This window comes from Vespula vulgaris, chromosome 2 (assembly GCF_905475345.1).
Source record: "Vespula vulgaris chromosome 2, iyVesVulg1.1, whole genome shotgun sequence".
Classification (NCBI taxonomy): Eukaryota; Metazoa; Arthropoda; class Insecta; order Hymenoptera; family Vespidae; genus Vespula; species Vespula vulgaris.
In genome coordinates this window covers 855,029-877,714 of record NC_066587.1, presented here as the reverse complement: position 1 = coordinate 877,714, position 22,686 = coordinate 855,029, and the positions used below count along the sequence as shown (strand labels likewise).

The window sequence follows — 22,686 nt, the reverse complement described above, 5'->3', positions numbered from 1 at the left end:
ACATTTCGTAACAAAATAACTTTGTAAAAAATTCTAAAATAATAACAACTTTGATATTTTATTGTTTAAAACATAATAAATTGTAGGATTTATATTTCTCGATCAAAAAAAAAAGAGAAAAAATATATATTAAAATTTGATTATTTTTAATAAATTATCGATGGAGGTTGAAAAAAGAGGTTTGCACGCATTAATTTCAAGGGTGATTACTACGGTTCGATTAGTCGAAGAAACTAAGATATTTTTGGTTATCTACAATCTACGGTATAATCTACGAAAATAATAAAACTTAACAACGACGAATACCGATTGGCTATCGAGAGAACGAACGTTCGGTTCCGGGAGAAATAAGTGGTGACGTTAAATGCGACGACGTTGATTGGTTAACCGGGGCTCGAGAGATTGGCGTGGTGGGGGATAGAGCGTCGTACGGCGCGCTCTACCCGGGCAATCAGTGTACCGCCGGCCGCGTAGTCGATCGGTCGGTCTGTACTGTTTTCCTCGGGAGAGTTTCGTTTCGACATCACCGTTGATCTCTTTCTCTCTCTTCAATTTTCGATAGAATCCGTTTCGTAAACGATTGAAAATTTTTGTCACGGAGCGTTTCTTTATAAACGTAACACGATTGTTTTCTCATCCGTTTGAAGATTCGAATTTCGTAAGAATAAGGAACATATACGTTCGTTTATTCTCTTTTAACGGCGTTTTTTATTACGTGAGCCTGAATAAACTTTACGCTGGTGAAACTACTATCGTTCGCATCTTTTCTTATATAAAATCAGAGAGAAAGAGAGATGGAGGAAGGTGATCTGTGAATGAATTGTTAGTAAATTGAGAAATACGATTTTATATATATATATATATATATATATATATTATATATATATAATATATATATAAGATTGAAGGAAGGGAAACGATGTCGAAGGGGCAAGAAGGTCGATTCTTCTTCGATAATTAATATCTTAGAAGACAATACCCTTATTGCGAGAGAAGTGTAGTATATATTACAAGAGAGAGAGAGAGAGAGAGAGAGAGAGAGAGAGAGAGAGAGGAGGTGGGGGGATGAGAGAGTGAGAGGGGCCAAGAGAGGAATTCCATCTATCTTCGCGCAGGTACGTGTCTCGTTACGTTCCGTTCTGTTACTCTCATGGCATTCAGTTACTTAAAGCGCTTTTGTTATTTCATTCTATCTTTATTATATTTGTCATTCTATTTTTTATATATAATTGTCTGACGTTGTAACGATCAGAGATTTGTAATAATTGATATTTTGTAAATTTTGTTTATTGACATCATTGACATCATCGAAATCGTATATATACATATACATATATATTTTATTTTTTATTTTTGTTCATTCTGTTCTACGATAAATATTTTCTTGCCAACCTCCATCACACCTTCATCTTTCTCCAAATATTTTGCTTTGATCTATATATATATATATATACACACACACACAATATATATATATATGTATGTATGTATATGTATATGTTTCTGTCCATCGTCGTCTATTTTGTATACACACACACACACGTATACACGCACCAGCGTGGCTCGAGCCGTCTCGTACGGTCATAAATGTTTCGGCCATGAACTCCGATGATCGCTCAATGAACGCATACGCACGTGTAATCTTATTCTCGTTATTTCCCCTCTCTGATACAAATTAACAAAATTTGTCATTCCTAGGATTAGGAAAAATAACATCGAAAATCCATTTGTAGCATAAGAAGAATCAGGTTACGTAGTCTCTTTCAGAAATATATGAAATCGTAAATTTACGCGAGTAATCATATTTCGTTCAAGATGAAAACAGAATGAAAAACGAGAAGATATAAGTGACGAATTAATTGAATAAATATAAGTAATTCGTAATTGTAGAATTAATTAAACAAACACACACAAACACACATATATATATATAAAATAAAATTAAAGTAATTAAATGTAAACAAAAATTATATATAATACGATACAATATATACACTTGATTTTGACTAGCGTAGTAGACGAAAGATACGTAAGTACCATGGAGGTTATACATAGAAAGGTAAAGGAAGAGGAAAACAAAATTGAAAAGAAAAAACGAAAAGGAGAAGAAAAAAGAAAAGAACAACGAGCGATGCAAAAGAATAGAATTTATTGACACTCGTGTTATATACGGTTCGCCAACCATTTCTCCCTTCGCATTTTTATTTGTCCGCGGTCAGGATTAAAGCTCGACCATGTTTTCTTTCATCTCTCTCTCTCTCTCTCCCCTCTCTTTCTTTTTCCCCATGCTTTCTTCATTCTCGTGTGTATATACAGGTATTAGGGTCATATCATAGAAAAAGAGAGAGAGAGAGAGAGAGAGATACGTACGTGTGTATATATGTGTGTGTATACCTTAAGAAGACATTCGCACACGCGCACATACGATCGATCACAAGCGCTCTATATGCATTATATGGATTTTATTTTACTTTTTTTATTTTTTTCAAAAAGATATTAACGCCATTATACGAGCATCGATGAGAATCAATCTTTCAGAGGTCATCACGGAGGTCAACCGGAAGAAGAGATCGATAGGAGCGAATAATTTTAAGATTCTCCTTCGAGGAGGAGCATTATAAAACACTGTTGAATTACAAAGAAGAATAGTAGGAAGAAGAAAAGGAACAAAACAAAACAAAATTCAAATGACAATACGAGAATATCAATAGAGATAAACACGCGAACTCGTGATATCTCTCCTGAAGAAAACAAAAAGATCAAACGCAGGCGCCATTTTTCTTTTTTGTCGTTAAATGGCGACTAATCGCAACTCCATTGTCGTGAGAACTAACCTATAAAAAAAAACAGAAAATCAAACAAAACGAATAAGAGAGGGTGAGAAAGGGGATAATATAGAAGAATCTCTCGTTAGAAAAACAACAATTAAAAAATAAAAACAACAGAAGAGGAAGAGGAAGAGGAAAGCGAAGGTCATGGCGACACCACCGGACTCGCCGGGACCGGAAGAGGCTCTTTTCGAGTTCGAGAGCACGCGGGCGAGACAACAAACTGCCAGACCTGTAGCCCTCGAGGAACTACTCAGACAGACCAAGTTCTCGAGGCAAGAGATTCGTGTTATGTATCGAGGATTCAAGCAGGTACATAAGTTTCACTTCTTGAGATTATCTCTTATTACCTCCCTTCCTCCCACCCCATCACAGCCTACCCCATCCCATCCCAACATCTCCTCGTCTCTCTTTCACTCACAGTCTACTTCTATTTCCTCGCACGACTCTTCTACCCCTTTTTGCTACTTCTCTTTTCTATTTCTTCTATGCTATACTCCGCTAACCACTTCACACAACACACTCGACCATCATTTTCTTAGCTCTGTTTCTCTTCCTTGTTCTTCTCCTCTTTCTTCTTCTTCTTCTTCTTCTTCTTCTTCTTCAAGTAGATGTTTGTTTTCTTTTTCTTAGCTTGTAATCTCTACGAGTATTAATAATATTTATTTATTAATAACAATTCTATTATTGCATCGATATTATTCGTTACGAAATATGTTATATATATAGATTGATAAATTGTACGTCGATTTGGATTTGATACAAACGTTCGTGGCTTTTGAAGAATCGCTTTGTTATCAGACAATTGACGAATAGAGAACAACAAACCAGGAGAAACCAAAAAAAAAAAGAAAGAAAGTTTGTACATGTGCATTCATCTGTATATATATATATATATATATGTAATATACAAGCACGTATATGCAAGAGGGTTGGCATTGTAAAAAGGGGGCGGAGCGTAGAAAGGCAACCGTATGTTTTTTTCACGTAAAAAGTCAAAGCGCGTCTTTCAACTCAGCAACGATTGCTTCTTTTGATCTCCCTCTTATCATCTCTCCTATCCTCATCCACCCTCCCGTCGTTGCGTCTTCCACTTCCACTTACCCCTTTCTCCTCTTCCACCTTTTACCCCTCACCCTCTCTTTCTCTTCCTTCTCTTCCTTTTTCTCTTTCCACCACTCCATACTACCCTTCTTTCTTCCGGCCTTGCACATACACACATCGATCGAACGTTCGTTAACCCGACGGTACTATCTATGATATATTTCTATGTATATGTGTTTGCCTGCGCGGCCATATCTGTCTGTGTACGTGCATATGCGTACGTATATACCTACTTAACTTTTTTTCCCTTCGTTTTGTGTGTGTATGTGTGATAAAAAATTTGTGAACGTTCGTAAGTACTCTAGTTTGAAAATGCTCTTTTTTCTTTCTCTCTTTTTCTTTTCTTTTTTTCTTTTTCTTTTTTTTTAGTTTCTATTTCTTCCAAGATTCCGATTTTGTTTCGGATTTTCCTTTTTCTTCTTCTTCTTCTTCTTCTTCTTCTTTTTCTTTTTCTTCTTTTGCAAGACGAAGCATATTCAAGTAACATGTATACGTGGCTTCGTTCCAATTTCATTTTAGCCGTCCAAGAAATCTTGAAGTCTTTTATATGTATATGTATATATGTATATATGTATGTATATATGTATATGTATGAAGAAATTGTATTTTGTGTCGAATATATGTATAATCATTTTCTGTAATACCGGCTCATAGTAATCACGTGACACCCCTTTATATCCAACCATTTGCAATGGAATACCTAGCACCTATATTGCATATCTCATCGCGATAGTTAATTGGTGTGTATTTTAATTATTCTAACGTCACACGTTTATTTTTATTCCGCTTGGTATTAATAAATATTAATCTTGAACGTATAATATGTATTATACATACGTGCGCACAGGGTGGACCGAAAGTTTATAAATGATTTTTGAAAAATCAATTACTCTTATTCGTGCCACTCTTAGATTACACGGTTTGTTAATTCTCTTTAATACCGTGTCATTTCGAAATTGTAAACTTAATATATATATTTTTTTATATCTTTATTTCATTTTATCATTATGAAATTATTTGTCAGTTCACGTATCAAGTTTTTAATGTGTGCTTTTTTCTTTTCCCCTTGTTCTTTTTTTTATCTTTTTTTATTTTTTTTTCTGATTCAAGTTATACTTGATATAATATAATAATAACTGTATTACGGTATATGCAGGTATACCGGGTGTCCAAAATATGACGATACAAATTTTTTTTTCTCGAAAGGACGACATTCTTAACAAGAAAGTCTTCGAACAAGGGTTATCCGATTTTAAGGTGGAAATATTCTGGCGTTTATCATTTTGTTTTGTTTTGTTTTGTTTAATACAACGTTTTAAGACCACTTCGAGATTTTTTGTTTTTCTTTCCTCTTTTATTTTTATTTATGTTTATTTTTTATTTTTTTTTTTTTAAATAGGAACCAATATTTTTTATAATGACAGCATATTGTAACGCAAAAAAAGAAAAGACAAACCGAGTAACTTTTATCCGAAATATTTTTTCATCTTATAGGAAGAGAAAAAAGTCGAGCTTTAAATCGAGTTAAAACTTAAAACTCGTCAAAAAAAAAAAAAAAAACTACGACGAGATATATCAATTAAAAAATTAAATCCTACGTGTTTCTCGATATTCTCAATCATTTTTTGTCGGATTTAAAACGTCGATTTTTCCTTTAATAAAAAATTATAACTTTTGTGTTTTGCCAAGAAATGGCTCTTTACAGAAAAGCGAACAACGTGTTACATATTTTCGTGAAAACTTGACGAGTTTTATATGAAACATTTCATTGTAAAACCAATACCTTCGGTAATGTTTGATCGTTTAATCGTTTGAAAACGAGATACCCTATACGTATACATGCTCGTAGTTATATATATATATATATCTGATGTGTATATAAGTGACACGAATGAAGATAAAAGCATCGAGCGTGTTTAAGTTTTAGCAAAATTTAACTTGAGAAGACTAGAAAAGTCTTTCTTTATCTTTTTCTTTCTCTTGAGAGCACCACACACACACACACACACACGTATATATAAAAATGTATAAGTACCGCGTAAAAGGTACTCGCTCATTACGGAAATGAAATGTAAACTTCGTGAACATCAGACAGTTTTTAAAAAATTATAGAAAAGTATTATTATTAAGTATGTGTAGGGAAAAGAAGTTAGAGACGTAGGATAGGGGTTAGTAGACATATTGCCATCGTTAAAATTCCTTAGATCGGTATGTAATCAAATTAAAGTCAGTTATGAATCGAGAGATAAAAATGTTCAAATAATTACGTGTAATATCATTATGTATAATATCATTGTATGTACGTATATATGTATACATGGAATATAGAATAATTTGGATTACGTTTTATCGCATGCACGATGTGCAAAAGCGTTAAGAATGGTTGTTCACGAAATAAGGGCACGTGTTATACTACGAATTTATATTTGTATGTTGTTGGGGACGGTCGATAAATGGAAATTTGTAGCGGTATCGATTAATGTACATACTTCTCGTATATCTACCTTTCGCATTATTTTATATTATATACTTGAAAACAGACACGGATATATATATATGTATATACATGTGTATGTATGTATGTATGTACGTATGTACGTATGTGTTCAACAGAGAGAAAGAACGAGGTTTACATAAATTAACGTTTTGTAAGGACAAATAGATCTCTTTCCCTAACAAGAGGATCTAGGTCAACTGATTCGATCACATTCATTAATATTATTATATTATATTATTCATTAGTTTGAATTTATTTATTTGAAAGAGCAGCTTGATTAATTTCTTTTTTTCTTTTATTAATGCAAATTTGAGGTTAAGTGTATCTACATATTACATTATTGAATATTTTCAATGAGCTTTCATATATCATTGATTCGTTAAATAAATAAATAAATATATATATATTTTTTTTTCTTACATAAATATATTCAAATAATACAGATATTTTTTGTTAGAAAAATACTATTAATAATTATGTTCGAAGAAGAAGAGAAAAAAAATATTTTTCTACGTTCATTAATAATTAGGTTATATACGACATAATAACCAACTAATACAGCGCCATCTACGAACGTAGGTTTTACGTATTTAGTTATTATCACGAGATCATTCTCATCTCAGTTAATTGTTCATTGTCGATCGAAATCGTTGAAGAAAAGGTCATCTTGATCGGCGAACTCGACGGATTTATCGGATCATGCTACATACTCATATACATATATACATACATACATACATATACATGTACATATATATATATATATATACACAAGGAAACAGAGTGGTAATTCGGTGTTCTTCGATAGTGGAATCTAATTTGATGCGATCGCGTGCAAGTTCGTTCGAGGGCGCTTCGCATATATACATATATATATGTATATATATACATATACATATATATATATATATATATATATATACATATGAACGAAGTCGTCGGTATCATCCCCTTGAACTCCATACACGGTCGAACGCTCCAATTTCCATCGACTTTACGCGCCGTAGCTTCCCACTGGCAAATCCGTAGAAACTGTTATGCTTTACTGCTGCCTACTTTTAACGTTCTATGTTGAATATCGCCATAAGATATATACTCTTGTGCGCATGCGCGCGCGTGCGAATATCCTCCCCCTCATGCCTCACTACCCCCTCTTCCTCCCTCCTCACAAACCCGCAACCACCCGCCCACCCTTAATATCTTTAGGATGAGTAACGAATCAACACATACAAATTTGGATTTTTCGTACGAACGAAATTCCGACGAAATTTAACAGTCTCTTTTTAAATCTATCGTAAAAATTAATTTTTAGCTTTGCGATTTTTTTTCCCTTTTTTTTTCTCTCTCTCTCTTTTTTTCTTTTTTTCTTTTTTTTTTTTTTACATCCACAAATCACGTATATTGAAAATCGTAAAAATTTTCATTTGAAGTTAACTCTTTTTCTTTCTTTCTTTTTTTTTCTTTTTTTTTTTTTTCTTTTTGGAATCATATTGCAGAGCCAAGTTAATTATTTAATAAATTTTTGTATTTCTAATATTTCTTTATATATGTATATATATATATAAATATTGGGTTTATTAAAAATGAAAAAAAAATTGCGATTTAAAATTAGTTTCGTTTTTATTTGTTTCTTTTGTCTTTTCATAAATATAACACACCCACACACCCACACACACACATACACATATATATATATGTATCAAATTGGAGAAGCAGAATAATTATTTAATACAACAAAATAATTTTACACTTATAAAACTTCGTTCTTATTTTCTTCGTTGTTATCTTCTTCCTTTATGAAATTATTGATCGCCACCATGTTGTTTATTTCAATCGGAGAAACGTCTTCCGTAAATTCGACTCGAGAATTGAGAATCATCTTTGTCTCGTCTATATATGCATACGTATATAGTTATACATATATACATAGATTCATGAGAAACATATAACGTTAAAAATCTAATCGATCCTCACCTTCGACGGAGACGATGTCGTCAACGGTCTTCTCTATCTCTGGGTACTCAGAATCTGAGCGAAGTGATAACGATGGAGTACTTTTTCGTTGTACACCAGATACTTTTCTCTGTGCTCTTTTTTGCTTGTTTCTGAAAAGAAGGAAATATTCAGGTTAAAACCTTGCGCTTTTTGTTCCTCTTTTTTTCTCTCTCTTTCTGTCTCCTTTCTTCTTTTTTTTTTTATCTCGACAACTTGTTATACACATAGATATCTCTATGTCCCGATGAAAAGTTCCTAGATGATTTTCAAAATCGTTTACTCTTTTTCTAGACTCCGTAGACGTACTTTTTTTTAATTCTTCAAATTCGTAAAACATTATTCGTATATACAAAAAAGTTTCGTGAGAAGAAAAGTGTCGTCGATCGTTTTAAGATCGTCCAAGAAAAACTTTTCACCCACTTACGTACATATTGCGTATCTTTAAAGAAAAACAATAAAAATAAATAAAAACATCCTTGTTGTCATAATAAATTTTTTACTAGTAATAGCAGTAAGTAGTTAGTAGTAGTAGTTGGAAAACCAAAAAAAAAGAAAAAGAAAATAAATAAATAAATAAAGAAGGAAGAAAAAAGAGAGATGAATATGTCCTGGGAAATTGTTAAAAACAATTCTAACAGATAAAAATAATGTCGCGTCTTTTTTTTTTTACATCTCTTTTTTTTTATCGATCATCGAACAAGAGAGGTCGTCGACTTTAATCGTTGAGAAATTCAAACGATAATAATTTTTCTTCTTCTTTTTTTTTTCTTCTTCTTCTTCTTTAAGCTTTGGCTGCCTGCCAAGAAATATTCACGAGCTAAGAAGTTTTCGTGAGAAGAATAGTTAACGGCTTCGCGAAGTAGGCATTAGATTAATTTATGTCATGTTAGATTCGATCGATCTCTCTCTCTCTTTCTCTCTCTCGTTGGATGATAAATTTGTTCTACTTTTTTTTTTGTATATATATATATATATATATATATATATTTATTTATTTTTCTATCCCTCTTCCTTTTCGTTTCCTCTTTCTCGATTCTAACTCGTGCTCGATTAGATCCACGCGTACAGATGCCAACGAATTCAACGTAGGATCGATATTCATGAATATTACAAGGAGAACGACGTTGAGCTACGTCGATGACGACGAGAAGCTCTTTTCAAGTCCCATATATTTCCGTGTCGTGTACAAAATAGCTCTCTCGTCGTATAGAAATTTCATGTTTACAAGAAACTATTGAACAATTTACGCTTTTAACAATGACGAAAAATATTTTATTTGAAATTTATAATTTAGGCGATAATACGAAGACATAAATATTTTTTTCTTTTCTCTTTTAATATTAACTTAATACGACGATCGAGCTAAATAGCTTTTAAATATGGCTTCTTTTTCTTTTTTTTTTTTTATCAATCAACGTTTATGTTTGCGACCATGATGATGTTTCATAATATTTTTAATTTGTGATTCTAGATTAAGTCTGTAATGCGACGTTGAATATTATATGCTATTTTTCTTTCTTTTTTTTTCTTTCTTTCTTTTCTTTTGCTTTTTTTTTTTTTTCATTTTCAACGTTAAATTACTACGAAGGAAATTAGTTTTTAAATATGGCTCTCGTAATATTTTTTTCTATGAATTATGGATATATTATAGGGAAGGAATGACGTAATATTGTAATAAAACCGAGCGAAATGCACTTTCAAGAATTCATTATCTCAGTTGTAAGTTGAAGGAGTGATTCGAAGTCGATCGAGAGTGCTTAAAAATTCAATGAATCTCATTCTTTTGTAGGGCAAAGGTTTGAAAATTATCTATATACGGTTGATGGCTCACCTAAGTACACTTTGCCATATCGAGGATTCGGATTCCTTTGTGAAATTGCACATTCGTGCGTCGAATCCAATGATATATTTATTGACTTCAACGATCTTCTCAAACAACTTGCCGACTGAAAATATACAAATTAACTAAAATCGTCATTGGAGATTATTAAGATCATTAAAATAATTTGAAGGAGCTTTCGTATTTCAAAAGAGCTTCTTTTTTCATTTTTCTTAATTAAATTAAAAAAAAAAAAAAAGAAAGAAAAGATACTCTCAAATTCTCTTGAATATAATATTAAATTTGATCGCCTTCCAATAATTTCGTGAGAAATCTCAAACAGAAATGTCCCTCGTAAAATACATTTTGAAAGTAGCTTAATAAGGGGAAAAAAAAAACAGAACGAAAACTGAAAAAGAAATACAGATCATAAAAGATCTAAATTTGAAAAAAGAAAAAAAATATACATACATACATATACATACATACATACATATTTAAATAACTACAACATAATTAACGTGGATATAAACTCTGATCATAAAGACGTCAAAACTCTAACGAGATAGCAATTCGAAATATTAAGTCTCACCTATTGGACCGAAATTGTTATTTGACAGATCAATCTTGAACGTTTCGACATTTATATCCGAAGACTCTTTAAATATCTGGGCTATCACTTCTCCGATGGCTGAGTTTAATTCGCAACTGCTGACATTTAGAATCTCAAGATGCTTGTTTCTCAATAACACTATTAACGAATAAACAATAAATTTTCATTGTTGGATAAGTTGTTTGTACGTTTGTGTATGTGTGTGAATGCACGTCATCCAATATTTTATATGCGTCTTGAATTTTTTTAAATTAGAACTCGAACTATCTTGTTTCATTCTCTTTCTTTTTCGAATCAGTGGTTCTCAACTTCGTTTCTCTTTTTTTTTTGTTTTTCTTTTAATTCTTTTCTCTCGATATTTAATAGAGCATATTATTATCTACTTACGTGCGCAAATATGAGCACCACCGGCCTCACCCAATGGATTCAATCTCAAATCGAGATGACTCAAAACTACTGATTTCCTTTCTAACAATACGTTAACTATACCAGCTATACCCTCGCTTCCAATCATGTTGTTGACCAACCGAAGAACTTTCAGTCGTTTGTGTAACGATAGAAATTCAGCGACAGCTTGTGCTCCCAAATCGAATAGCTTGCAATGCGAGAAATCTAATTCTTCAAGCTACCTCGAACAGAAAACGAATGGACAAATTAAGTTCTAATCAATTGTTTTTTTTTCTTTTTTTTTTTATACTTATCACGTCCGCTTTTTTTTTATGTAACACTTCGCTAACATTTTCATTTGTGATAAGTTTCTGTAGTAGAGCAGCAACTCTGGCCCGATCCAACTTGCTTCTCGTCAAACTGAATTTTTTTAGATTGTAGCAACTTTTCAATCCTTCGCCAAGACTCGAACAGTCATTCACTGAAAATCTTTTCACGTTGGTTAAGATTAATATATTTACAAGCAGAGAAGAAAAAGGATTAAAAATATAAAGAGAGAGAGAAGAAAAGAAAAGAAACAAAGATTTCAATATCAAATATTTATTTTCGCGTAATTCTCAGTTGCTCACTCGAAATCTCTCCATTCGAAACCATCGTCCATATAGATCATGCCCATGTTCAAGGACATTTCAGTGAGGTACGGTAATTGCGGTAAGATTATCGACATCGGGATATGATCGACCACATCGTCATGACTCGAATCGTCATTGTCGTTCAATCTCGATGGTATTCTAAAAATTAAATTTACTGAGATTACTTCGTAAAAAACGATACTAATTTTTTACTAATTCATCTACGCTCGAACTATGTATATAAAAATATATATAAAAAAAAAATTATAGACTGATCCGATTGATTTTGACAATGTGGAAACAAAGCAAAAAAGAGAAAAGAAGTTATAGAAAACATAAGATCTCATTTTATATTTATAACGAGATATAATAGTTTTCGGAATCTTTTGTTTGTTTTAATTATGTTATTAATAAATAATGTATAAATATATATTTATTTATTAATTCATGGATTAAATAATAATTGTTTGGGTTCAGTTTTTTTTTCAATTTTGACGATTGTCAATTTTTTTCTTTTCACTATTTTTTGTTTATTTATTTATTTATTTATTTATTAAATTAGAATTGTTTTGAATTTAGCTCGATAATGATAATTATGAGATTTCCATTTTTGTTTTCCTTTTTTTTTTTTTTTTTTTTTTTACACTACGTAAAGAAATGGCCTGAAATACCTGGAGCATAATTTCGACTTAGCTTCAAGTGCAAACGTAAAGACGATTTTAGCCAAGAGGCCGAGAACGTGTATCTAATAATAATCTTTAGGAATATTGTGAGAGGGCGTTCAGTCGAAAAGATATATTATCCGTTGGCACCTTCTTGGTTGCACTCACTTGGTAGGTTTTAGAGAATGCAACTTCAATACACGCACGTGCTCGCTCGATAGTTCCAAAATTTTCATACAATCTTCTCTTTGCGATTCAAAGTAGCTCGCTTCAAAATTTTCCAAATATTCGGCCAAATGACGTTCGCAGTATAATCTTCGCCATGAATTACCGTAATCGTTTGGATTATTAAAAGACCATCTAATAGAAATCATATATGAATGTATGTAATAATGTATAGTATAAATATATTATATTATATTAATATAATATATTATTATTACTAGATATATAATATCATTAGTATATTATATATATTACATATAATATATTTATTACATGAACTCTATATATATTTCATATAATAACTATTATATGAAAATAATATATGAACTCTGTAATATAAATATAAAAATAATACAAATTTATATATATATATATATATATATATATACATGTACAAATTAAATATCTATTTAATAAATTATATGAATAGAAATAAAAAAAAAAAAAAGAAAATAATAGAGAAAATAATCAACCTATTTTTAGCAGCACGTTCCCAATAATGTTCGTCGGTTATCTTAGTAATAGTCAACTCAAAGGGAAGATCAGTAGGCAAGGTTTCTATAATAACATCTTGATCCATACAATTTGACAATTCTTCGAGTATGGGATATTTTTCCCATAACGATACTATAACACCAAGAGCTAGTATCTTTAATTCCGGTACTATGTTATCATCCCAGTTGAAATCTTCAGTAATAAGTGTTCTACGTTGTTCGTATGGTAATAAAGAACTCTCTGTTGAGCATCTGTATAAAATGAAAAAAACAATTCCATCAAATAATAAATAAATTCCACGCTACGTATCTCGTTAAAATAATCGAAATTGAATAACTTTTCTCTCTCTCTCTCTCTCTCTCTCTCTCTCTCTCTCTCTCTCTCTCTCTCTCTCTCTCTCTCTCTCTCTCTCTCTCTCTCTCTCTCTCTCTCTCTCTCTCTCTCTCTCTCTCTCTCTCTCTCTCTCTCTCTCTCTCTCTCTCTCTCTCTCTCTCTTTCTTCATTTTAATTTAGGTAGATACGAACGAAGTTGTGAGTTGATTTTCTTTTTCTTTTTTTTTTAATTTTTTTTTTCTTTTCTCTTATTTATTTCTTTTCTTTTTTTTCTAATAAAGAAAAAAAAAGAAGAAACACTTGGTCCACACGCATAAAAAATAAAATTGGATTAATTACTTGTAAGCTTCGAGGATATTCTCGGTGATTGTATGCGGAATCCTCATTTTGAATGTCCTTCAAATATGGTTCTCTTACCTGTAAAGAATAATTCGATATTATCACAGTTAACGATTTTCTCTTTTCCTAACATTTTTAAATAGTCTCGACGATACAAAAAATAAAATAAAATAAAAAATACAAAAAAAAGGGAAAGGAAAAGAAAAAGGAAAAGAAAAGAAAAAAGAAACGAGAGAAAAAATGAAGTACGTAGGTAGACGGAGTACTTAAGGTATATATACACATATGTAAGTATATTAACGAGAGTCGTGTCGCTGCCAATCGGAATCACGAAGGAGGAAAACTCGTTTGAGTGAGGCTTCGTCACCAATTAGCCTAACGAGAAAGGTGTACGGGTCGCTTAACTCTTGAGCTATATTCCTGGAGAATGAGAAAGAACGTAAAAGAGAGAGAGAGAGAGAGAGAGAGAGAGAGAATGTAAATGAGGGTAGCAGGGGGTGTTAGAAGAGGCCTAGACGGATAAATTAAGTACAAAGAAAGAGGGAGAGAGAAAGAAAGAGGAAGAGGAAGAGGAAGTATAATAAGTTGTTCTTTTTTTATACTCTCTTTTTTCCGTGTTTACTTTCAGGAATGCCCGGAAGGCGTGGTTCACGAGGACTCCTTCAAGGACATATACGCAAAATTCTTCCCGCATGGCAGTGAGTTCCAATTATATATGAGATACGATTTTTGCGTAAATTAGTTAATGGCGACCCCTCATGCGAATTGCAGACTCCAGCCTCTACGCTCACTACGTATTCAAGGCTTTCGACGTTAACTGTAACGGGGCCATCAGCTTTAGGGTAATTAACCGAGAATTAGAGAGACAGAGAGAGAAAGAGAGTCACCATTTTTTATTTATTTATTTATTTATTTATTTATTTATTTATTTTAATAAGAATTTTTGTTGTTTAATCTTTTTTCTTTTTATTCTTAGTTTGACTAAACATTTTTATTTATATATGTATGATATATTATGAGATTAATTAACTTTGATTAAATCTATCTGCAGGATCTTTTGGTAACCCTATCGACCCTTTTGCGAGGTAGTATTTACGAAAAACTAAGATGGACTTTCAAATTGTACGACATAAACGGCGATGGTTGCATCACGAGAGGTGAATTAGGTGAAATGGTTACGGCTGTTCACGAGCTCATGGGTAGAAGACATCACGCCGAGGAAGAAAGAAAAGCTAGGGAACAGTTGGACAGAGTCTTCAAAAAGTTGGATCTTAATCAAGACGGTGTTATCACTATCGAGGAATTTATTGAGAGTTGTCTCAAGGTACGACAAAGTGATAGAGCTTTTGTTAGATCGTTAGAAATATTATATCGTTTTATTGATACGTGAAAGTGTTTTTTTTTTCTTTTTTTTTTTCTTAGAATTCGTAGATATAAAAATAATAGGTTGAGCAACGTCGATAAAATTGAAGAAAAATTTGTTCATGAAAATTTGCAAGCCACCTATCCCACCGCCATCTTTTTTCTTCTTCTTTTTTTTTCTTCGTCCATAAGCCATCATCATCCATTCGATTAGAAATTTAATTAGTATCGCTTCTAAATATTGTAACGTTCGAATTAATCTAACAACGTTACAATATTTCTAAAGATCGAAAAACTATTCGAACGTCGATCGAATATTTAGAATTGTATAAAGATCATTCAGTAATATCTTGATACTCATTCTATAATCAAGAAAATACAAGAATGTCGAGAGTAATGAATTATATTGAATCTGTTAAATTGAAAATGAGAATTGTTTGATCGATATTATTTTGTTTTGGGATATGTTTATAGGACGACGTGATCACAAGATCATTAGCTATATTCGACAGTGCGCTTTGATCTCCGGCAGAAGAGGAGAAGTCGGAGGATGAGGTTGTCTCTGGAACAAATGCGATAACACAAATGGTACCGACGCCACCAACGCCGCCTACACCACCTTCAACAACGTTTTCGCAATCTTTGTCACCGTCACCACCACCACCGTCCTATTCCTTATTACCACCGATACCTCCGCCTTTACCCTCGCAACCACCACCTGGATATACTGTACAGGATCAAGAGCTTTATTTACTCTTGGCAGCTCATTGGTGGAATCAACCGGAAGCTCCTCTTTTTTGTTAAAGGTACAAATGTATTAAAGAAACTTTTGTTAAGCCGAGAAATACGAATTTTTCCAAAGAATATCATGAAAAATATGAAAAAATATAAGAGAGATGAAACAAAAATTCTTCCTTTGTTGAAAATAGAAAGGATCATGAAGAGTCGGTAGGACGATTGAGAAATTTGGAAGAATTAACCGATATTTTTTTTTTTCTTTTTTTTTTCAAGTATCGACGCTGGTTAGTATTTTCTTTTTGTAGCATCTTTTTCCCATTGAAAGTAAAAAAAAAAAAGAAGAAAGAAAAGAAAAGAAAAGTGTGAATTGTTTGACGAAGTCGTTGATATAAAATTGCAAGAATTTTTATGATTAATTAATTATTTTAATAATCAATTAATTATGTGGAGAATTTCGTATCCTCTCTTCGTGCTTTTTTAATTTTTTCTTTTCTTTCCTCTTGAAAAGTGGCTCGAAATAATAATGAAATAAAGTTCTGATGAAATGTTTTACTTTCTTTTCTTTTCAGACGATTTAACGCTAGAACTACAACTGCCTCCAATGCAATGAAGAAATATAATATACGTTCGACCGAAACGTTTATTAAAAAGGATGAAGGGTGGGAGAGGGATAAGGGTAGGGAGTATAGGGTGGTAGGGAAGAAAAAAGAAAAGAAAAGAAACAAAAAAGGAGGTTAGAGACTAAGTTTTCAAAATCGTGAACTCCTGATAAAGAGTAATACGAACGAGAAGCAAGAAGACAAGTACGAAGACGAACATTCGAAATTTGGTCGAATTCAAAATCATTGCTCTCTTCAAAAAGAAGAAAATAATATTATAGGATATATTATAGAAAAACGTATGAGATAGGTAAAATAGATAGATTCGTACGAATCGTTCTGTAAGTATTAAATACGTTTCATTCGAAACACCTGATAGATATCAACGTAACGAAGAGAAAAAGAAAGAGAGAGAGAGAGAGAGAGAGAGAAAGAGAGACATTGTTGAATAATTTATAAAAAAAATTCCTATGAGAGAGACGTAATAATAATAATAATAATAATAATAATAATAATAATAATAATAAATAAAAAAAAAGAAAGAAGGTACCTTACGTGGTCGTTCAAGTACCGTCGATTTGTGCCAAATCGCCGTCAAGCAAAATCCATGTTCCAATCTCATGAATCTCGCATAATAAAAGTCTCTTAAGTATTATATTATGAATATACAAATAAAAAAGAAGGATAGAAAAGAGAGACAGAAACTTTTGAAGATTCACGATTATACGTAAACGTCAAAAACGTTTGGTACCATGAGAATATTGCAAGAAATATTCCTTTATTGGAATAAAATATTGAAAGGTAACAATCTCGAATGGTGTTAATTATGTTACACCTAATGGAAAATTAGATCATTAGAATTATATCAAAAATCTTCCAGATATCGATTTTAGAAAAAAAGAAATATATAACTATAATAATAATGATATGATAATGATAATGATAATTGGTAGAAATCATGGTAATTCTTTTTAAGATCGTTAAATAATAAAAATGAGAGAGACTCATGAGAGAAACTAATAAATGTTTTTTGGAACGTAACATTAAAGCAATAGCACAAAGCAAATTTCTTTTCCTTGTTTCATTTATTATTTGTTTTTTCTTTTTTATTTTTTTATTTTTTTTTTTTTTATTTTTCTTTCTTGGTATGATAAAAGGAACGCCGATAGTCTTTCAATTCTTCGTGAAAATGATAAAATGAATAGTTAAATGAATGAATGGATTAATTAGTTAATTTATTTATTTATTAATCAAATAAATCGTACGTTGTAATGTCAAAGAGAAACTCGTTAGTTTAGAGAAATGTTTTTCTTTTTACAGTTCCAAGAATTTTTATTCTCTTTTTCTTCTTTTCTTTTATTTTTTCTTTTCTTTTTTTAAATAGATGTGATTGTAGATAGAATTCAATTTCAAGATTATAAAATTTATCGGAATAGTTATCTATGTGATTGTATTAACGACTGCACATATCTTTATCCTAAACTAAACCAAACAAATAAACAAAAAAAAAGGAAAAAAAAAAGAAAAAAAAAAAAGAAAGAGAGCGAAAGAAAGAACGACAAGATAAAGCTTGATACAAATTCCTATGGATGTTACTTTTATTTTATTTTCAGGAGAAAATCGAAAACGAAGAAAATTAAATGTACCTATTATTTAGTCAAATCGAAAATGAATATTTTCAAGCTTCCTAATAATGATAAATTGATGAAAAGAAACAAAAAAAAGAAAGAAAAAATAAGAAGAAAGGAAAGATAGAAAGAAATAAAACGAAATGAAATAAAATAAAATCGCCCATATAAAGAGAAAGAGAGAGAGAGAGAGAGAGAGAGGAAAAGAGGAAGAGCGACAAATAATAAAATTGTCAAATTGATAGAAGAGCATTGATTATCAAAAAATCGATGTTGACTAAACACCAAGCTATTGTAATTAGCATGTAATACATAAACGGAAAGAAACAATAACGTGTTAAAGTTTATCATAGAATTTAAAAAAAAAAAAAGAAAAGAAAGAAAGAAAATGAAGAAGGAGAAGAAGAGAAAAAGAAAAAAAAAATAGTAATCGTTTAATAATAATCATAATAATCATAACCATCAAGTCATATGTGTATATTAGATTTTTCTGCAAGTCTCACGAACACGTTTGGCATACGATTTGTAATATTGTGTGCATGAATGATGCTGGTAGATATAATATAAATATAAAATATTTGCGAATTAGTCGAAGGGAACTTTTTGAATATATTATCGTTACGATCATTTACAAAGGATTACTCTCAAACGTGTGACAAAAATGAAAAGAGAAGAAAAGAAAATTTTTCAAATACCAAACAAATTCGAACGAATGTTAAATTGGTGTATAAAAAATTGCACTATTTTTAACGTGTCATCACCGATCGAATATTAATACATACACGTACGCATACATACATACATACATACATACACACATACACATACATTACGGATTCTGATCTAAAGATTTGTATCGCTATTACTGCCACTGATCATTCTTTTATAGAATGCATTTGTGAAATAATATCTAAATCCGTCTGAAATAAATTTATTTTTTATTAAGTTTTTTCAATGACGATATATATATATATATACACATATGTATATATATTTTTGCTTTTATTATTGTTATTTCATATTTCATGCTTCGAGTGAAAAGCTTTAGCGACGAATTATTATTTCACAAATGTATCTACTTCTCACGCGTCTCTTTCAAAGAATCGTTCATTCGCAAAGACTGTCAAATAAAATATTGCTACTGTTGAAAGACGAGAATTATTAATCGTATAAAAGAAATGTGTTTACACAAAAAGGAGCCGATCAAATTCTAATTAAATGTCCGAGAAAAATTTTTATATATATATATATATACATACACATACACGCATATATATATATATATTATATTTCATTTATTTATATATGTTATAAAAAAAGAAAAAGAAGAAAAAAAGAAAGAAGAAAGGAAAAAAAAATGATTGAAAGAACGATTAAAAACTTCTTATGGCTTACTACTTACTTGATTTCGAACGGGACTTATTTGTTTCTCTGTGAGCGTCCGATTGAAAAAGTAAACTAATTACGTATATACGACAGGACAGTTGTCATATCACAACGATGCCTTTCACCACAAATCTTTCAGATTTTATACATACATACGTATTTATATACTCATAATTTTCATTCTTTTTTTTCTTTTTTTTCTTTTCTTTTTTTTTTCTTTTCTTTCGGCAAAGATAGGCACCGTACTTACGAAAAAATAAATCAATAAATAAATAAATAAATAAATAATAAGAAAAAAGATAGGGATAAAAAAGGGTGAGTAAGAAAGAATAAACAGAAAGCACGTTATAAATCAAATGCAAAAAAATCCTTCTTTTACTTCGATCAATCTCTTAAGCGTTTTTTGCCTTTAGTGTCTTAACGGGGATCAAGAAAACGTACGATTGCTAAACTACATATATACATACATAATACGTGCGTTTCTATGACAACGAGAAAAAGAAATACAGCAGCATCGAAAGTAGCAGATTTATGCGCGCGTATCGAGCTTACATTCACGTGGATACATACATGCATACATATGTATATTCAAAAACATTGACACTAAAATAATCTCGCCAAGACGTATGTGTGTATGTCTCTCAAGGAAATATATGATAACTTTAATAATTCCATCTCTGATAAGAAAAGAAAAAAAGAAAATTAAAATATTAATGAAAAAAAAAAAAATAAATAAAAAAATAAGAACAAGCGAACGAACTATAAAACGACAAATAAAGAATTAATATGATGCTGAAATACCAAAAAAAAAAAAAAAAAGAAAGAAAAGGTAAACAACAACAACAATAATAATAATAATAATAATAACAAAATTATCAAAAATATATATGCAAATAAAAAGGAAGACTCGATATATGACTAAGATCAAAATATTTCCAAAAATTATTGTAATTCTCATTTCCGAGAATCAATTAATGAATAATAATTAATCGATATGTGCGAATGCATATACGTGTTTATATGATTATGAAAGTGAACCAAGTCGTTTGAGATATTTTGCAAAAAAAAAAAAAATAAAATAAAATATGTTTCTACGGCGCATACGATATTTTTCAAATTTTTATTAAATCGCACGAAAAAATTATTTTTTCTTTCTTCAAAATAAACCCACTTGGTTATTCTGTTTTTCATAAATTATAAATAAATTACATAAATACAAAAATAAATTTTTAATAATTCAAATGTTCAAATGTTTGTGGGTATATAAGTGTGTATCTAACAAAAATATCTCAAAAAAAAAAAAAAGAAAGAAAGAAAGAAATGTAATTCGTAGCACACTTTCATAATCACCGGCTATAATATAATACGTATATGCTCCCTTGTTGCATATTACGATGATATATACGATGCATAATCAAAGATAAACTAAAGTCATCTACGTTGACGAATAATTTCAAATCAATGAGAAACAAAGTGATGATATAAAATACATGAAAGCAAAGAGTTACACTGCAAAATGTTATTAATAAAAATTATTAAATATTGTTATACACTATATCGTTGTGTCATTTTGAAGGAACTGATTAAAATGCAATAATTTCGATCCGATTAATCCCTTCGATGTATATAAAATTATAACAACAACAACAACTCGTTATAATATATGATAAATAGAAGCTTGTCATATATACATATATACATACATATATATATATATATAACACATACTCGCATACACACACACACACACACACACATATATATATGGTTAATTTGTTTCTTACAATATTTTATTTACTTATATAATATATTATAAAAAAAAAGGAAGAAAAGAAAATGACAAATGCAATGTAACAAAATATGGATCCTTTTGATAGTATCGGAAGCAAATTGAAAAGAAATTAAAATTAAAAAAATAAAAGAGAAAAGAAAAGAAAATTGATCGACATGTTTCTTACGATCATCAAAACGTGCACGATTATGATTACACACGATAAAGATATCTATTCAAAATCCGTTCGATTCAAAGTCAATGGATTAAATGAGAAAAGACAAGAATTCAATTATTAAATGTGATAAATCTCATTATTCCAAATATTTATTTTCGAATTTTACTTATAATATGGATGGTAAAGAAAAGAATTTAATACGAATAAATACTAATAATGATAAAAATAAAAATAATGATAATAATGATAATGATAATTATTAAAAAGAAAAAAAAGAAAGAACAACAACAACAACAACAACAACAACAACAACTAATAAAATAATATAAAATACGGCATGTGGTGCGAATGATTTATGGCTAAATAATATGGCTCTTATTGATGCGGTGCCTTCTACGGTCACTGCACAGATATATTTTTTATAAAGTTTTCCTTATAATTTGCAAATCTCATATTCTCGGAAACACTAACACTAAGAGAACAAACAAAAAAAAACAGAAAAGTAAAAATAATAATAATGATAATGATAATGTTAATAATAATAATAATAATAATAATAATAGTAATAATAAAACCGTAAGAAAGTTTCATCGATTGTGTTCTTTTATTGGTAAAGAAAGAAAGAAAGAAATAAGAAAAAAAATATTCACACGATCGATGGCACAAAAATAAATAAATAAACACGTACGTACGTAAAAACAATGCGAATATACAAATAATTAATATGGTCGTTTGAAATGATCTAAACGATATACATACATATACATAAATACATACATACATACATACATACATACATACATATATCATGTCTCTTTGTTGTAAGAGTATCACGTCTTTCGATTTCATCAATAGCTTTATAAAATGATTATTCCTGTTTTGTATATTTCGTTTTCATGTGTTAAAAAGTGTAAAGGATAAATAATGATGATGATGATGATGATGATGATGAGAATGATGGTGATCTATATAAGTAAGGATGATTAGAAGAAACAATTTAAATACCAAAAAAAGTGAGTAATGAACTTAGGAATGTTGTTGTTGCGATGATGTTAAGCATGAATAGGGGAGAAAGAGATAAAAAGGGAAAAAAAG

The 22,686-nt window shown here is 30.4% G+C and overlaps 2 protein-coding genes across 3 annotated transcripts; one reads left to right on the top strand and one right to left on the bottom strand.

The window, feature by feature from the left end:
* Positions 1-449: 449 nt before the first annotated feature.
* LOC127061954 (Kv channel-interacting protein 1) lies at positions 450-20,470 on the top strand. Its single transcript, XM_050989481.1, has 8 exons — positions 450-822; positions 902-1,115; positions 2,539-3,140; positions 14,558-14,627; positions 14,701-14,771; positions 14,981-15,253; positions 15,766-16,097; positions 16,599-20,470. The coding sequence occupies exons 3-7, from the start codon at positions 2,976-2,978 to the stop codon at positions 15,811-15,813; spliced, it is 627 nt and encodes a 208-aa protein (XP_050845438.1). The 5' UTR covers positions 450-822; positions 902-1,115; positions 2,539-2,975; the 3' UTR covers positions 15,814-16,097; positions 16,599-20,470.
* Positions 8,062-14,229, bottom strand: LOC127061953 (dynein regulatory complex subunit 5). Of its 2 annotated transcripts, XM_050989479.1 has the most exons (11): positions 14,211-14,229; positions 13,930-14,007; positions 13,236-13,508; positions 12,706-12,897; positions 11,873-12,034; positions 11,594-11,732; positions 11,244-11,481; positions 10,836-10,994; positions 10,256-10,370; positions 8,404-8,534; positions 8,062-8,319 (listed from the first exon to the last, which is right to left on the bottom strand). In XM_050989479.1, the coding sequence occupies exons 2-11, from the start codon at positions 13,974-13,976 to the stop codon at positions 8,180-8,182; spliced, it is 1,596 nt and encodes a 531-aa protein (XP_050845436.1). In that variant the 5' UTR covers positions 13,977-14,007; positions 14,211-14,229; the 3' UTR covers positions 8,062-8,179. The 2 variants fall into 2 exon arrangements, with proteins under 2 accessions (XP_050845436.1, XP_050845437.1); XM_050989480.1 differs by lacking the exon at positions 10,836-10,994 and having other exon boundaries at positions 8,064-8,319.
* Positions 20,471-22,686: the final 2,216 nt, after the last annotated feature.